Consider the following 17,696-nt stretch of genomic DNA (forward strand, 5'->3'; position numbering starts at 1 on the left):
CTACCTCAGCCTCCTGAATAGTAAGGACTACAGGAGTACAACACGATGCTAATCTAATTTTTGTATTTTTTGTAGAGATGGAGTGGCCACGTTGCCCAGGCTGATCTCAAACTCCTGAGCTCAAGCAATCTGTCCACCTCTACCTCCAAAAGGACTGGGATTACAGGTGTGAGCCACCACATCCAGCCTAGAGTGTTTGTCTTTTGTTTCTGAACTCAGTATTATTTCTATTATACGGTAATTTCTGTATCTGATGTATGTCTTCAGACAAAAGTAAAAATTATGATGTCATCTTGTTAAATTTCATCTTTAGGGGTTGTGGTAGGCTGAATAATGGCCGTCTAAAAATATCAGGTGCTAATTCTGGAAACTTGTCAATGTTACCTTATAAGGAAAAAGGGTCTTCACAGGTGTGACTAAATTAAAGGTCTTGAGATATGAAGATTATCCTGGATTAGCCTTGTCGGCCCTAAATCCAATCACGAATGTCTTTATACAAGAGAGGCAGAGGGCGATTTCACACAACAGAAAAGTAGAAAACAGAGACACAGAGGAGAAAGCAATATGACTATGGAGACAGAGATTAGAGTGATGTGGCCACAAGCCAAGGAATGCCAGCATCCACCAGAGGGACAAGGAACAGATTCTTCCCTAGAACCTCCAGAGGTAGTATAATCATGTAGACCTCTCAATTTCTGACTATGGAAACTGATGTTGGACTTCTGGCCTCCAAAACTGTGAGAGAATGAATTTCTCTTGTTTTAAATGACCAAGGTTGTGGTAATTTGTTACAACATCCCTAGGAAACTGATACAGAGATACTGTTCGAAGTTTTCATACCCTGTTCAACTCCATGCAATTGACTTGAGTCTCTATTTTGGAACAAATGGATTCAGAAGAACCTAAGGCTTGTCCATAAAAAATTCCCCAGAATAGAGAATGGTTAAAATGCTGAGATTCCAAGCACTTCTTTATAAAGACACCTGTTCTCTGAGAGTTAATAGGGAATGTTCACAAGTTTAAAAGAGAAATGTTGCTGGGCACCGTGATTCCCTGTCTCTACAAATAATTTTTTAAAAATTGACTGGGCATGGTGGCATGCCCCTGCAGCCACAGTTACTCTGGAGGCTGAGTTGGGAGAATTGCCTGAGCCTGGGAGGCCAAGGCTGCAGTGAGCTATAATTACGCCACTGCACTCTAGCCTGGGCGACAGAGCAAGATCCTGACTCAAAATAAATAAATAAAAATAATAAAATAGAAATATTTAAATGGAATAGTTATTGTTAATTCTTGTTAAAAAAAAGTCTTATCTCTGATAAGCTAAAATGTACTGAATCCACCTAAGAAAAACTGGGAGCATACTGTGTATTGATTTGAATGCCAAACACTCAAAACTTTAGAGTAAAGAAAGTGTTTTTCTTTTTTCTTTACAGAAAGAACATTGGAGCTATCATGTCTGGAAGTGTGTTTACAATCTAATTTTACCTATTCACTCTCCTCCTTAAATTTTTCTTTTGTGACTTTTCTGCAACCAGTAAGGGAAACTCAAATTATCATGAGAATCTTTCTAAATCCCTCCCATTTTCATAATTTCACCAGGACTTGCCAAGACATCACAGGTGAATTTAAAATGTGCTCCTTGTGTTTGGTTTGTGAGTCTAAAGGAAACATGGATTTTATTTCTCAGGAACAAACATCAAAAGGTAAACACAAAGTGAAGGTGATAATAAAATGGTATCAGGTATAAATTAATGTATTCTGTTAAAAAAGTATTAATATATATTCCTTTTTTTTTTTTTTTTTGAGATGGAGTCTCGTTCTGTCACCCAGGCTAGAGTGTAGTGGTGCGATCTTGGCTCACTGCAACCTCTGCCTCCCGGGTTCAAGGGATTCTCCTGCCTCAGCCTCCTGAGTAGCTGGGACTACAGGCGCGTGCCACCACGCCTGGCTAAATTTTTAGTTTTAGTAGAGACGGGGTTTCACCATCTTGGCCAGGCTGGTCTCGAACTCCTGACCTTGTGATCCACCCACCTTGGCCTCCCAAAGTGCTGGGATTACAGGCGTGAGCCACTGCACCTGGCCAATATATTGCATTTTTAAATCCAGTGGCATTGGAACATTCAATGATGTGGCTCTTGATGAGTGACTTGTTGGGCTTTGGGATGTTACTTGGTTTTGGTTTCCTTTGACTTATTGAAAACAAAGAATTCTTAAAATGCATCAAAATGCCACTGTAATTCACATACATGTGATGGGTGGAGGATTATTTGGTATGTACTCTCTTCAAAAGTAGTAAATCTTTAAAAAACAATTTTAAGTAAATCTGTAGTTTCTCATAGTAAAATCAAACTTTGATTTCTAAGGAATCATTAAGCCCTTGCATTTTTACCTACTCCTGCTTAACATTTAGTCATTGTATGTGAAGTGTTTTTACTTCTCTGACTCTACAATGTGCCTCTTGAAGGCAGGGCCTTTGTCTTTGCTTACTACTAAATCTCAAGCTTTGTACACAATGCCTGACATAATACCTAGTAGTCACTCAGTAAATTTCTGTTGAATGAATGAATAAATAAAGAATAACTGCTTATTATCTGCAGTGCCTAACTGAACCTTGCAGTTATCATGAGACCCATCTATATTATTTAATTAAATCAAATAAAAATGGATCATTAAGACATTAAATAATTCCTTTACAATCATAAAATATGCTGATGGCCTCAAGCCCAAACATTAAATTTATTACTTATATTTATTCAGTGAGAGAGGTTGCCTCCTGTATCACTAGATACTGGAATTTATGTTTTTGGCATTCTTTGAGAATGGGAACATTATTTCTTGGCATTTACCTTGTTTTTCTGTTGTTGTTTTCATGTACTTATTGAGCATTTATGTATCTCTTCTTTTAAAAATATTTTGTCATTATAGATTCAGAGGGTCCCTGTGCAAGTTTGTTACATGAATATATTTTGTGTAATTGTGAGACTTGGGCTTCTAGTGTACCCATCACCAAAATAGTGACCATTGTACCCAATAGGTAATGTTTCAACCCTCACCCCCTTGCCCCTTGGCATTGACTTTGGATGACGTTCTTACTCAAGTAGTGCTGTAACTCCTCCAGGTTCTGGGCTGAATCCAACAGAGAGCAAATTGTGAAAATACCTCTATGATGACAGAGAACTAGGAAGTGTTTTAAGGGTTGGTAGCTCATAGATCTTACTTCTCTGCTTCCTTTAAAGGTGAAAACAGCACATTGACACGTTGTCCCAGTTGCTGTGGCTCTGTAACAAAGTACCCCAAAAACTCAATGGTTTTAAACAGCAATAATTGTATTATTTATTTTCTTTTTTTGTGTGGGTCCTAGCTCTCTATTACATTTTCTTTATCCACTCATCCATCAATGGACATTGATGTTGTTTCTATTCTTGGCTGTTGTGAATGATGCTGCAATGAACATGAGAATGCAGGTTGTGTCTTCAAGATGCTGATTTCAATTCTTTTGACTATATACCAAGAAGTAGAATTGCTGGATCATATGGTGGTCCTGTTTTTAATTTTTTGAGGAACTCCCATACAGTTTTCCATAGTGGCTGGACCATTTTACAATCCCACCAACACTGTGCAAGAGCTTCAATTTCTCCACATTTTTTGCCAACACTTACCTTTCTTTCCTTTTCTTTCCTTTTTTTTTTAAGATGGAGTTTCACTCTGTCATCAAAGCTGGAGTGGAATGGCACAATCTCAGCTCACTGCAACCTCTGCCTCCTGGTTTCAAGCAATTCTCCTGTCTCAGCCTCCTGAGTAGCAGGGATTACAGACACCTGCCACCATGCCCAGCTAATTTTTTAATTTTTTTTTTGTATTTTTAGTAGAGGTGGGGTTTCACCATGTGTTGGCCAGGCTGGTCTCAAACTTCTGACCTCATGTGATCTGCCCATCTTGGTCTCCCAAAGTGTTGGGATTACAGGTGTGAGCCACTGCCCCCGGTCTTTTTTTTTTTCTTAATGATGGCCATCCTGACAGGTGTGAGGTGTTTTTGATTGTAGTTTTGACTTGCATTTTCCTAATGATTAGTAATATTGAGCACCTTTTCACATATATCAATAGGCCATATATCTTTGTTGGAGAAATGTCTATGAAAGTCCTTCACCCACTTAAAAATATTTGATATGTATTTTTTTTGTACTTGAGTTATAGGAGTTCCTGATGTATTTTGGATATTGACCTTTTATCAGATAAATGGTTTGAAAATATTTTATCTCATTCTGTAGGTTGCCTTTTTACTCTGTTGATTGTTTCCTTTATGTGGTCTTTCTACCTGGGCTAGTTTGGGTGTCTCCACATCATGGTGGCCTTAAGGTTTTGGACTTATACATAGTGGTTCAAGGCTCCAGTATGAGTGTTCTGAAAAGCAAGATGGGAATTTCTTTGCCTTTTCTGACTTAGTCATGCAGTGTCACTTCCTCTGCACTTGATTGGTTATGAGCAAATCACAAACCCTCCCAGATTCAAGGGAAAAGAAATTATTTATTTATGTATTTTTTTTTTGAGATGGACTCTTGCTCTCTCACCAGGCTGGAGTGCAGTGGCACGATCTTGGCTCACTGCAGCCTCTCCCTCCCAGATTCAAGTGATTTTCCTGCCTCAGCCTCCTGAATAGCTGGGATTACAGGCACATGCCACGACACCCAGCTAATTTTTTGTATTTTAGTAGAGATGGGGTTTCACCATGTTGGCCAGGGTGATCTCAATCTCTTGACCTCATGATCCACCTGCCTTGGCCTCCCAAAGTGCTGGGATTACAGGCGTGAGCCACCGAGCCTGGCTGGGAAAAGGAATTATAAGCAAATTACAAACGCTACCAGATTCAAGGGGAAAGGGATTAGATTCCTTAATGAGCAAATGGTGAAGTTTTAGGGTAACATGTGTGTTATGGATTGAATTGTGTCCTCTCAAATTCACATGTTGAAGTCCTAACCCTCAATACCTCAGAATATAACACTATTTAGAAATAGGGTCATTGTAGATGTAGTTAAGATGAAGTCATTAGGATGGGCCCTAATCCAATATGACTGATGTTCTTACAAAAAAGGAGAAGTTTGGACACAGAGACATGCACACAGGGAGAATGACATGTGAAGATGAAGGCAGAGAGCAGGATGATGCATCTCCAAGTCAATGAATGCCAAAGGTTATCAGCAAACCACCATTAGCTAGGAGAGGGGCCCAGAACAGGCTCTCCCACACAGCCCTCAGAACAAATCAACCCTGCCAACACCTTGATCTCACACTTCCAGACTTTAGAACTGTGAGACAAACTTCTGTTCTTTTTTATTTTGTTTTGTTTTGTTTTTTTGAGACAGAGTCTCACTCTATTACCCAGGCTGGAGTGCAGTGGTGTCATCTTGACTCACTGCAACCTCCGCCTCCCAGGTTCAAGTGATTCTTCTGCCAAGTAGCTACACCGACAGGCATGCGCCACCATGCTCGGCTAATTTTTGTATTTTTAATAGAGATGGGATTTTGCCATGTTGGCCAGGCTAGTCTCGAACTCCTGACCTCAGGTGATCTGCCTTCCTTGGCCTCCTAAAGTGCTAGGATTACAGGCATGATCACCATGTCTTGCCCAAACTTCTGTTCCTTAAACCCCCTAGTTTATGGTACTTTGTTATAGCAGCCCTAGAAAACTAGTACAGTGTGGAATGGGAAATATTGTTGTGACCATATTGGTCACACAATACAGTCTGTCCCACAGGTCACTGGGGAAATGTGTGTATTTTCTTTGAGATGCTCCAATCCTATTCCAACACTACCACTACCTGGTTTCCATGATCTTAAAAAATATAATCACCTTATTAATTATTTTTAGGTTGGCTGCAGTGGCTCATGCCTGTAATCCCAGCACTTTGGGAGACTGAGGAGGGAGGATCCCTTGAGTCCAAAAGTTAGAGACCAGCCTGGACAACATAGCAAGACCCAATCTCTACAAAAAATAAAAAAAAAATTAGCTGAGCATAGTGGCACATACCTGTAGTCCCAGCTACTCAGGAGGCTAAGGTGGGAGGATTGCTTGAGCCTGGGAGCGTGAGGCTGCAGTGAGCCGTGATTACGTCACTGCATTCAAGCCTGAGCGACGGAGTGAGACCCTGTCTCAAAAATATGTATATATTTTTAGTGTAGCTAACTTCTTGTTTCTACTTTCTTATATAGAAAGGAAGAGATTTAGTTTTCAATTGTATGTGCTTTCTTGCTATGTATTAATATTTTGCAAATAATATTTTCTTAATCACTTTCTAGTTCTTATCAGGAGAGGATCAATGGAAGTGAAAGCAAATGACTTTCATTCACCTTGTCAGCAGTTTAACTTCACTGTAGCTCCTCTGGTTGACCACTTGGAGGAATATAACACTAACTGTCATCTAAAAAACCACACTGGAAGATCAGCAATCATGGAGGATGAGCCAAGCAAGGGGAAACCTATAAACCATACCTGTAGAATCATGGAATACCCGAACGATTGTATACACGTTTCTTTGCACCTAGAGATGGATGTAAAAAGTAAGTTTTTAAGGAAACTAAAGGGAAAAGGCGTTATCTGATATAGATATATAAAGTTAAGTAAGGGCTATCACATTAACTGAAAGCCAAATAGCTGAAGAATTTTACTGGTGAAATAATATAGCCTGAAATAATGTTAGTCTAGTTATCTGTTTATTTTTCCTTCAAAGTGTGCCTTGCATGGGGCCTACCTGTAACCTGAGAAAGAAGAGGCATTTATGTGTCACAATTTGAGGAGCACTGGAAAGACCTTCTGCCCCAGAAAATGCTTTTCTTGTTGTTGCAGTGGGGTGGTGGTGGTTGTTTGAGACAGGGTCTCACTCTGTCGCCCAGGCTGGAGTGCAGTGGCACGATCACAGCTCACTGCAGCCTTGACTTCCCAGGCTCAGGTGATCCTCCCACCTCAGCCTCCTGAGTAGCTGGGACTACAGATGTGCACCACCACACCTGGTTAATTTTTTGTATTTTTAGTAGAGACGGGGTCTTGTCATGTTGCCCAGGCTGGTCTTGAACTCCTAGGCTTAAGCAATCCACCTGCCTTGGCCTACCAAAGTGCTGGGATTACAGTCATGAGCCACCACAGAATAACTTTAAAACATGCCTATTTTCTGTGCATGAAGTAATACCACCACATTTGTGTACTAAAGGGAGGCATTTCTTTTAAAATATGAATATCGGCCGGGCGCAGCGGCTCACACCTGTAATCCCAGCACTTTGGGAGGCCGAGGTGGGAGGATCACGAGGTCAGGAGTTTGAGACCATCCTGGCTAACACGGTGAAACCCCATTGATACCAAAAATACAAAAAATTAGCTGGGCATGGTGGCATGTGCCTGTAGTCCCAGCTACTTGGGAGACTGAGGCAGGAGAATCGCTTGAACTCAGGAGGCAGAGGTTGCAGTGAGCCGGGATTGCGCCACGGTATTCTAGCCTGGTCAACAGATTGAATATATATATATAAAAAATATGATATATATATATATATATATATAAAAGCACATTGTGATATGCTATTAAAGTTTTGTTTTGAGTTGATTTAACATGTCCTGTCTTTGACCTGAGAACCAGGCCTGGATGAAATGGGAGTTTGATGTAATGCTATGAAGATAGGGTGAGGTACAGATTAGGCACCTAGAGGAAAAAATAGGAGATTAAAAGGCAAATCTTACGTACTTGCGTATCTTAATTCTGTTTAAGGTTGGTTAACTTCCTAGTTACCCTATTCTAAAATACCACAATTATTCCTTTCTACTAAGCAGTATGCCCTACTTCACCCAAAAAATCTATTCCTGAAGAGCATCTTTTGATACATTCATTTAAGGGTGCCTGCTGTATGCTAGGCAGTGTGTCAGGTATTGGGAGGGTGAAGTTAGATGACGTGAAACAATCTAAAAGAGGGCAACCCCTCACCTACACCAGCAAGTGCCTTCCAGTGCTACGGGTGCTATGGGAGAGTAATTTGCTGTCCTTTTTGATATTCCAGACATACGGAAGCCTTTCAGATTGCTTTAGAATGCTTTCCTAGAGCTTTAATTATTGTAAAGATAATGATTTTCAAAATATTACTTTCACTTTAAAGCAAACAGAAATATACAATGTGCATGCATTTTTAAGATAAATCGTGAGACTTCAAAGAAATTTCTCCTGTGACTAAGTTTTCCCACAGCCCTATAACCTCTGCAATTAGGGGTCATTTCAAGGTGTGTGCATGTGTGGGGGCGGGAGGATCTGAGTAGATCTGAACAGAAGGATCAGTGCCCTCTGACTGAGGAGTGAATGAGTTGGAAAATGAACTCTGGAAAGATTGCCTAGAGAAGGTGACTGTAGTGAAATCTGAAGGGTAAAGAAGTTTAGATTATAGACATCAAAAACATATTTTTTCAATGTACATTTGTATATCCATCTAACTGTATTTTACATTTTTTCTAAAATAAAGAAAAAATAAGCACTTCCATAATAATAATTTTAAGATTTTGTGTGTGTGTTCATGGAAAAAAATCCATAAATTCTAATAATAGTTAATTATAGTTAACAGCGTTTTGGTGTCCACAACTCAGAAAGATAGCAGTGGTGCACAAATATGTACTCTTGTATTCTGCAAAAAGCATATTCATTTTGCCATGTGTAGAAAGTTAAGGGTAGCTGGGCACGGTGGTGGCTCATGCCTGTAATCCTAGCACTTTTGGAGGCTGAGGCGGTTGTATTGCTTGAGCACAGGAGTTCGAGACCAGCCTGGACAACATAGTGAAACTTAGACTCTACAAAAAGGATGAAAATAAGCTGGGTGTGGTGCACACCTTTAGTCCCAGCTATTTCGGAGACTGAGGCAGGAGGATTGCTTGAGATAGGGAAGACAAGGCTGCAATGAGCTGTGTGATTAGGCCACTGCACTCCAGCCTGGGTAACAGAGTGAGACATTGTCTCAAAAAAAAAAAAAAAAAAAAAGAAAAGAAAAGAAAAAAAAAAAAAAAGAAAGTTAAAACTTTTTTCATAGTTTACTCTTCTGTGCAAAAACTAATTTGATCTCGCTTAAAAGCCTTCTCAGCTGGGCACGGTGGGTCACGCCTCTAATCCTAGCACTTTGGGAGTCCAAGGTGGGTGGATCACCTGAGGTCGGGAGTTCGAGACCAGCCTGACAAACAGGAAGAAACCCCGTCTCCACTAAAAATACAAAATTAGCCAGGCGTGGTGGTGCATTCCTATAATCCTAGCTATTCGGGAGGGTGGGGCAGGAGAATCCCTTGAACCTGGGAGGCGGAGGTTGAAGTGAGCTGAGGTCGCACCACTGCACTCCAGCCTAGGCAACAGAGTGAGACTCTATCTAAAAAAACAAAAAACAAACAACAACAACAACAAACTTTGTATTTTTGTGGGAGTAGAAGGCTTCTCCATCAGGGGGTGAAACTAAATTTAATCCAGTCTGGTAAATTTACTCTAAGACAATAATTTAAACTGTTCCTTGATGTTCCCCTTAGATTTCCATCTGTTTCCCCTTGCTCCTCTCCAAGAAGGCTGCAGGGATGGGTGGGCAGCACAGGACCCTAGGAGATACACTCTTCTGAGATCATGCTGGTGGCTGCACTGGCTGGTCTGGTCTCCATCATGTGTCCTGTGCTATTGTAATATGAAGTTGGTTCTGTTTCCATAGCTTTATCAGTGCCCAATGACACCTTGGTCTTTGGACCCATCCTGACCGTTGCTGGCACTGCCAATGTTCTCTGCCATTTAACTTCATGCTTTTATTTTGCTGCATGAGGAATGCAAGCCTGGCGGCTGAAGAGCATGGAATAGTCTTGAGGAGGCTGAGCACTGCCATCCCAATCCACCTCTGCCCTTTTTCTACTTACCCGCCTTTCTAAGTGAATGCTTAATGCTTATTTAGTGTACATCCGGGTTCCTGTAAAGGGGACACCCAGGTTATGAACCCCACAAAGGCAGTTTATACCAAGAGTATAAACATGGTATACATTCTGCTAAGGTGAATAAGTACTAGCTGTGTTTTGTATGCAAAGAAGAGTGTACACAGGGTGGGCTTAGGAAGTCAGTAGACAGGCTGGGCACAGTGGCTCACGCCTGTAATCCCAGCAGTTTGGGAGGCCGAGGTGGGTGGATTGCCTGAGGCCAGGAGCTCAGGAACAGCCTGGCCAACATGGTGAAACCCTGTCTCTACTAAAAATACAAAAAACTAGCCGGGTGTGGTGGCGGGCACCTGTTATCCCAGCTACTTGGGAGGCTGAGGCAGGAGAATTGCTTGAACCCAGGAGGTGGAAGTTGCCGTGAGCCGAGATCGTGCCATTGCACTCCAGCCTGGGCAACGAAAGCAAAACTCCATCTAAAATAAAATAAAAAAATAAAATAAAATAAAATAAAATAAAATAAAATAAAATAGTAAAGTAAAAAGTAAAATAAAATAAAATAAAATAAAATATGAGTCAGTAGACAGTTGTATGTTAGCTATGATGAGGCCATCCTTGCGTGAGTCACTGATTCCTGGTTCTACTGGCCAGTGTGTCTTTATGAGACCACGGGAGACCATGCTAAGCTATTGCTGCATGGTGACCGTCCTTCCCATGTTGCCTCATTGTCATCTGAATGAATGAGTTTATAACTGAATCCTTATTAAGTTTAGGCCAGGACAACTACGTTTAATTAACGCATGCACTTGACCTATCATTGGCGTGCAAAGCACTGTATTTACCACCTATTACCCTGTGGAAAGAGGGTCTGATTATTCGTTGTCCTCACCACTTACATGCCTCAGACAAGTCCTTTGACTGCCTGCCTTTCTCTTTCTTCCCCATCTTCCTTGTACTCACTGCATCTTTGTTGATTTGAGGACGTGATTTTGGGCTGCCTGGCTCAGGGTCAGAATCATGAATTGTAAGTGGCGCTGATTCTGGGACTGCTATGTTGTGGTCTTACCCTAGTTACAACAACGTTACAACTAACGAGGATAGTGAAACTAATATCAGCATAACCTGTAAGTGAAATGAATCCTAGAATTTTGGAACCAAATGGATACCTGGAAGCTACCTGCTCAAGTTTTCCCATTTAATACCTTCATTTAATATATCAAGAAATAACTCAGGAGAGCTAGTGACCCTGTAACAGTGATGGTCATAATTTCAGCTTTTCAGTTCAGGGCAGAATATGTTGTAGACCTCGGCTACTCTGCCACATTGCCTTTTACCTGTTGAATAATTTTACTGGGTTTTTACAGTATTTTTTTTCTTTACAGATATCACTTGTTCCATGAAGATCACTTGGTATATTTTAGTTCTATTAGTTTTTATGTTTTTGATCATCCTCACTATCCGCAAAATACTTGAAGGCCACAGAAGAGTGCAGAAGTGGCAGAGTAAGTATAATCCCTGTAGCGCCAAGGAACTCCTGATCTCTTCTTTGGATTTAATTTCCTTTTTAGTTCAATTTAGCATTTCTTGTGTACCTACTGTGTATAAGTGGCGATTCTAGGTAACCCAAGGAATAAAAACATAGATAAGACATAGTTCCAGGATGCAAGGAGCTTCATTCATCTTTCTTCTACTCGGGCAAGTGAGTAGGAGAGGAAGAAAGACTGGGTGAATAGGAAGAAGCTGATGGGCTGGAAGTTGAGCAGGGCTTAGTGGAAGTGAGGACAGAGAGAGAGAGAAGAACAGGAAGTGAGGATAAAGAATTTCAGGCCAGGTCTGGTGACTCATGCCTGTAATCCCAGCACTTTGGGAGGCCGAGGCAGGCGGATCACCTGAGGTCAGGAGTTTGAGACCAACCTGGCCAACATGGTGAAACCCCGTCTCTACTAAAAATACAAAAATTAGCCGGGCGTGGTGGTGCAAGCCTATAATCTCAGCTACTCGGGAGGCTGAGGCAGGAAAATCACTTAAACCCAGGAGTTGGAGCTTGCAGTGAGCTGAGATAGCGCCACTGCACTCCAGCCTGGACAACAGAACAAGTCTCAGTTTCAAAAACAAGAATTTCAGAGTTGGAGATCCTGAGCAGAGTGGCTGTAGGTGATGAGTGTGAGGCAAGTCAATCTTTAATAAGCATGGGGGTATCAGATTTTTGGTAGGGCAGATCTAAAAAAATTTAGAAATTAGGAATCAAGACAGCAGGAGCGATGTTAAAAATATTTAATAACTCATATGACCTAGGCACCCACCTATCAGGATGGACGTTGATTGTAAATTACTGGCATGATGCTACTGGTGTGTACTCATGCAGATACTGGCTCTACTGGCATGTCCCCATGCATAAAATGGATGACTATCAGGCCCAATGGACAGTTCACAATATGAATAGCTAGTCTCTTAAAGACAGTGCAAAATGTGTCACTATGAGAACTGGCACTAAGAATAAATGGATTTATGTAAGAGTCCTGGTACTACCACTTACTAGCTATGTGACATTAAGCGCGTTATTTAAATTGTGTGAGCATCCCTTACCTCCTCTGTAAAACAAGGATAATCACCACTACCACACAGGGCTGAGGTAAGGAAATAAAGAGAAATTACTTCCAAAGTTTACCACAGTGTCTAGTGCATAATTAGTTTTCATTAAAGGACAGCAGTATTGTGGTGGTTGTAAGATTTCCCAAGGCTCGTTCCTTCTTTACCAGGCAAGGCTGTGTTAGCCAATTCAGTAGGCAGAACAAGTGGTTGCCTCTAGGTTTCAGTAAAGTTGCGATTAATTCTTTTGACTAAGTATTTGTTGCAGGTATTTTTGAGAGCAGTTTCATATCAAGTGTTATCATTGATACCTTAGTAATAAAGCCTTTTGTGCTGTGGTTAATAACGTAATCAATACTGTTTATTTGTGGAATAACCATTTTCAGAGCATTTTCACTAGATTCTTAAAGTATGTAAACAGGATATATGCTATTTTTATTTTATAGATAAAAATCCCCTGAGACTCAGACAGGTGAAGTGTTTATCCAAAGCTGTACAGCTAGTAAAATGTCAGAACTAAGATGTAGGATATTTAGTTTTGAAAATTCTATTATTTAAAGTAAATGTGTGTTATTTATAAATAGTGTATAGTTCTGAGTTTCTTGACCCATTTTTCCATATGAAAAGCTATAAGCAAAGAGAGATAGAAGTGAGCTAGAAAAAAATGTCTAGAAGGAGACCAGTAGTGGGGAGTCAAATTAAATTCTTACAAATATCTGCCCAAATGACAGACTTAGTGATTTTCAAAGGCTTGCAAATCCAAGCATACAAAGTAATAAAAAATGTCACACTACTTAGGACATTAAATGTTATTGAATATTAAATATACATTAAATATTCTTCACATAATATCTATGTATATAATAAGATAAATAATATAATTTTCTGTGTATAAGCACTGTCGCTCTTTTTTTTTTTTTTTTTTTTTTTTTTTTTTGAGATGGAGTCTCACTCCTTCACCCAGGTTGGAGTGCAGTGGCACGATCCCGGCTCACTGCAACCTCCACCTCCTGGGTTCAAGCGATTCTTTTGCCTTGGCCTCCCAAGTAACTGGGGCTACAGCATGCACCACCATGCCTGGCTAGGTTTTGTATTTTTTAGTAGAGATAGAGTTTTACCATATTGGCCAGGCTGGCTTCAAACTCCTGACCTCATGATCCGCCTGGCTCGGCCTCCCAAAGTGCTGGGATTACAGGCGTAAGCCACCACACCTGGCCGTGAATGGCTCCATTCTTTTTGGTAATCCTTTGAACCAACATGGGAAATATGCGTTAACAATGTGCTTTTTTATCACCTAAATACTTCATTTCTTTTCTGGGAATAGGTGATAGAGACAAACCTACATCTGTTCTCTTAAGAGGAAGTGATTCGGAGAAACTGAGAGCATTGAATGTGCAGGTTATTTCAGGTAAGTTCTGTAGCACGTCAACAAAACAGCACTCAGGAAATTCCAAAGCTTCATGGTTTCACTACAGAGTAAACTCAAGATCTGAGATCTGAGCTTATGTAAATTAGCCCTGTATCTAGAATCACAGAGCTGTGGGCAAATGAAATCTAGTTTAATACGTCTTATTATCAGGGGACAGTAACAATCTAAACTATCTCCTTAAATAATGGAAAGTTTGCCTAATTGGCAAGAAGAAATTCATGTGAGTAGGCAGAGGAGAGAAAGCAATAGGGATAAGCCTTAGATTTATTTTTAAATGAGACAAGATACCATTATTCCCCAGAATTGCAAGAAGTAATTGCAGAGTGGGCATGACTTTCGCTGGAGCCTTCACTTAGCAGAGGGTGTCATTGTGTAAAGAGAACTTCTAATAGCCCCAATTAAAAAGCCCCCTGTCCTCTCCTGAGAAACAGAAATGGAATAAGGGAATTCTAATTACAGCAGGGAAGGGGGCTGTTAGCACAGATGTTGTGGTTCAATCTCTTTCTTCTAATTGTGAAGCCTCCTTTTGGATTCAAGCTGTCAAATCACGTTAAAAAGAGAAAGAGGGAGAGTGTGACATGGACAAAGTTCTCTTCTTCAGCAGAGAGAAATAATATCCTTGACCGTGAAAAACCACAGAATTACGAGTCCTGTTAGCAAAGCTCCTTGTACACAGAAAGCAAGCAGGCGTCTTTGTACTTTGTGCGAAGTTAGAAAAAAAAGCAAGCTTCAAGTCTGGTGTGTAAACAGCTTTCAAAAATGGGAGGATGCCAAACAAACCTCCAGTCCCCCACCCTACAGCTGCATCGGTAGCGACATAGAGATTTGCACCACATTTCACTGGGGACTTTGTTCACCCTGGGCTTTTGTTAGCTATTTACATTAGCAGATACACAGAATCCTAGCTTGAGTGCACCTAAGGAGCTCAAATATTTTAAAAATGTAGACATTCTACCTGGCATTAGCAGTGAAATTATTGAGCTATGATAATAAGCATTAACGAAATAATCATTTGACACCAGTTAAATGTGGGGTAAGTTGATGGAAATTTTGTCTAGTCAATGAAAATTTTGTTTGATTAATACATTAAAAGCCACAACGTTGTTTTAAATGGCAAAATTAATTTTTAAAAGGAGAAAATGCATTTTTCCCTGTGCTCCCGTCTTACTTAGTACATGTGTCCAAATATGAGGAATGTTTTAACACAGTTCTGTGGGGCTTTTTGGTCACCTTAGGAATTCTGGTGGTTTCTGTTTTCAAGTCGTAATTTTGAGCACTGCAGTCTTGTCTAAGAAAAAGTCCATCGTTCCCCTGTCAACCCATATAGTCAAGGGAATCACAAATTTTAACTACTAGCTAACCACAAGACTAACCTCACAAAGTTGTATTTGTGAGCCTGTGAATTTCATCCACCAAAGAAACCTGTCTTAGCCATCCTTTACCTTTAATAGCTCTCACTAAAAATCCTCTGGCTTTATTACCAGGCATATAATATTAATGTTTAGTGTAGGCCAAGGGGTGATGGTCTTTTTTAAATCCAAGAACTCTTTTGAGGCTTAGCATCTTAAAGAGAGAAAGAGGCAGATTCTTTCTTATTTATATTCTTTTAACCTAAATGCAGTCTTTTCCTTCCCTATTATAAGTTGCTTTTCTGTGAGAGAAATGGAGAGGAAATCACGTCTCCCTTGAGTGCCGTTTTTAAGGCCTCTCTTTGTAGTAATGGATTATAGGCAGCAGTGAGAATGTACAGGAAAAATGTGTCAGCATGGTTCTCTGGAGATGCAGTAACGTGGGTAGAAAAAAAATGTAGTTCAAAGCAGTGGTGACTGTGTGTCACATTCAGCAGAAGCAGCTTGTTGTCAACCCTAGCCACACATTCCAGGATGTGTCTCCACTTGCTCATGCATTTAAAAGTGAGTATTGTTACACACACACACACACACACACAGAGAGAGAGAGAGAGAGATAAATGGGCTCATACCTCCAAAAGAAGCTTATTCATCCTACAAGAGAGAAATAAGGAGAGGTTACCAGGACGCAGGCACCACATTGTGCCTGGCGCGTTCTAGGGGCATGGTGGACACTGATGGAATAAATGCATCCTGCTGCTGTAGAAAGAGATGTCAAACCGAATCAAATCCCCATCTTTTATATGTCTCTAATATTTTCCTCCTTGCTTTGAGAAGTGTGAGAGCTTATGTTTTCTGGCTGGGCATTAATCTACTTTCCATATTATTCATTTAACTATCATCTTCACACAGGTGATCTCTGTCTTATTTATCTGTGGATTGTTGTTGCTAGCACAATATCTGGCACTATAAAAGCTTATTAAATCTCGTAAACCCTAAAGGGAAATGAGTATAGAGTAAAAAGAGAGGATGAGCAAGAAATGAGTCTGAGGGATTGGGAAATATGACAACATATAAAGAGACAGAGTAATTACAGGGCATAGAATTCTACTTTATTAAAGAAGGCATAGCATGCTTTGTAGAAGGGCTAAGGATATCAAAGAGTCATAAAAAACATTGACTGTCTTGAAGAAGGGATTTTGAAAGCTATGCAAAAGTAACTCTAGGCCGAGTGTCATGGCCCATGCCTGTAATCCCAGCACTTTAGGAGGCCGAGGTGGGAGGATCACTTGAGTCCAGGAGTTCAAGACCAGCCTGGGCAACATAGTGAAACCCCATCTCTACAAAAAATAAACAAAATTAGCCAGGTGTGGTGGCACATGCTTATAGTCCTGCTATTCAGGAGGCTGAGGTGGGAGGATCGCTTAAGCCTGGGAAGTCGAGGCCGCAGTGAGCTGAGGTCACGCCACTGCACTCTAGACTGGATAACAGAGCAAGACTGTGTCTCAACAACAACAACAAAAAAAGTAACTTTAAAACGTACTCTTAGAATCAGTGCTTAATGGGTTGACCATGTTGGGAAACCAAAGCCAGGGGCAGGAGGAGTGGATTAGAATCTGAATCGCTGGATGCAAATGATAGAAGCCCACTTGACTGACTGCAGAGAGGACATTTATTGGAAAACCAGTAGGTAGCCCATAGAAACGACAGGCAGGCTAGGGAATGTGAGCATGGAAAATAAACAGGCATTAAGGTGGGGGAGGGCAGGAAACCAAAAATACAGCCCAAGTTGCATGTCAGGAATGGTCTGGTGAGAATGCCTCTGCTGGTGTCCCCCCTCTCTGAACTGCTGGGGCCACCCCTCTGACTGCCTTGCAGCTTTGCATCTTGCCTCAGGATTGCAAGCTCCAAGGAGGGGTGTTAGGGGAGGCCATACAGTGGTACTCTGGGTGCCGGGAAGCAGGCAGACGGGATAATATCTGCCCTTCTGGCTTTCTGCATACTTGTCATCACCCCTGGCATGTCCACATGCTGGACTGTCAAATAAATATCGACAACATCAGGTTTCCGGGATCAGAGTTTCCATCCACTCCTGCTGCGTGGGTCAGTGAAAAGTTCATTTCGTATCTCTCCTATATGTCCATTAAAAAGAGTGAAATCTTTAAAACTTGAAATTCTTCACCATTGTATTAGTCAGAGTTCTTTAGAGGGGTAGAACTAATAGGACAGATGTCTTTGTAAAGGGGAGTTTATTAAGGAGCATTGGCTCACATGATCACAAAGTGGGGTCCCACAATAGGCCATCGGCAAGCTGAGGTGTAAGGAAGCCAGTGCGAGTCCCAAAGCTGAAGAACGTTGGAATCTGATGTTTGAAGGCAGGAAGCATACAGCATGGAGAAAGACGGAGTCCAGAAGACGT

General features: G+C 40.9%; 1 protein-coding gene across 8 annotated transcripts in view; it reads left to right on the forward strand.

The window, feature by feature from the left end:
* The window catches only part of TMEM156 (transmembrane protein 156), a 61,668-nt gene that overhangs the window by 30,574 nt on the left and 13,398 nt on the right, over positions 1–17,696 (forward strand). For 6 of the 8 annotated variants that reach the window (XR_002734192.1, XR_002734193.1, XM_023224551.1 and 3 more), the window contains 4 exons: positions 1,434–1,703; positions 6,295–6,555; positions 11,293–11,412; positions 13,824–13,907. Coding sequence is in view for 6 of the 8 variants with exons in the window: in XM_023224551.1 (XP_023080319.1) it covers positions 1,434–1,703; positions 6,295–6,555; positions 11,293–11,412; positions 13,824–13,907 (735 nt within the window). In the remaining 2 variants the exon portion in view is untranslated. The remainder of the gene's footprint in view (positions 1–1,433; positions 1,704–6,294; positions 6,556–11,292; positions 11,413–13,823; positions 13,908–17,696) is intronic. The other 2 variants (XM_023224554.2, XM_023224553.1) reach the window with 1 other exon arrangement.

The sequence above is a fragment of the Piliocolobus tephrosceles genome, chromosome 3, assembly GCF_002776525.5.
Source record: "Piliocolobus tephrosceles isolate RC106 chromosome 3, ASM277652v3, whole genome shotgun sequence".
Classification (NCBI taxonomy): domain Eukaryota; kingdom Metazoa; phylum Chordata; class Mammalia; order Primates; family Cercopithecidae; genus Piliocolobus; species Piliocolobus tephrosceles.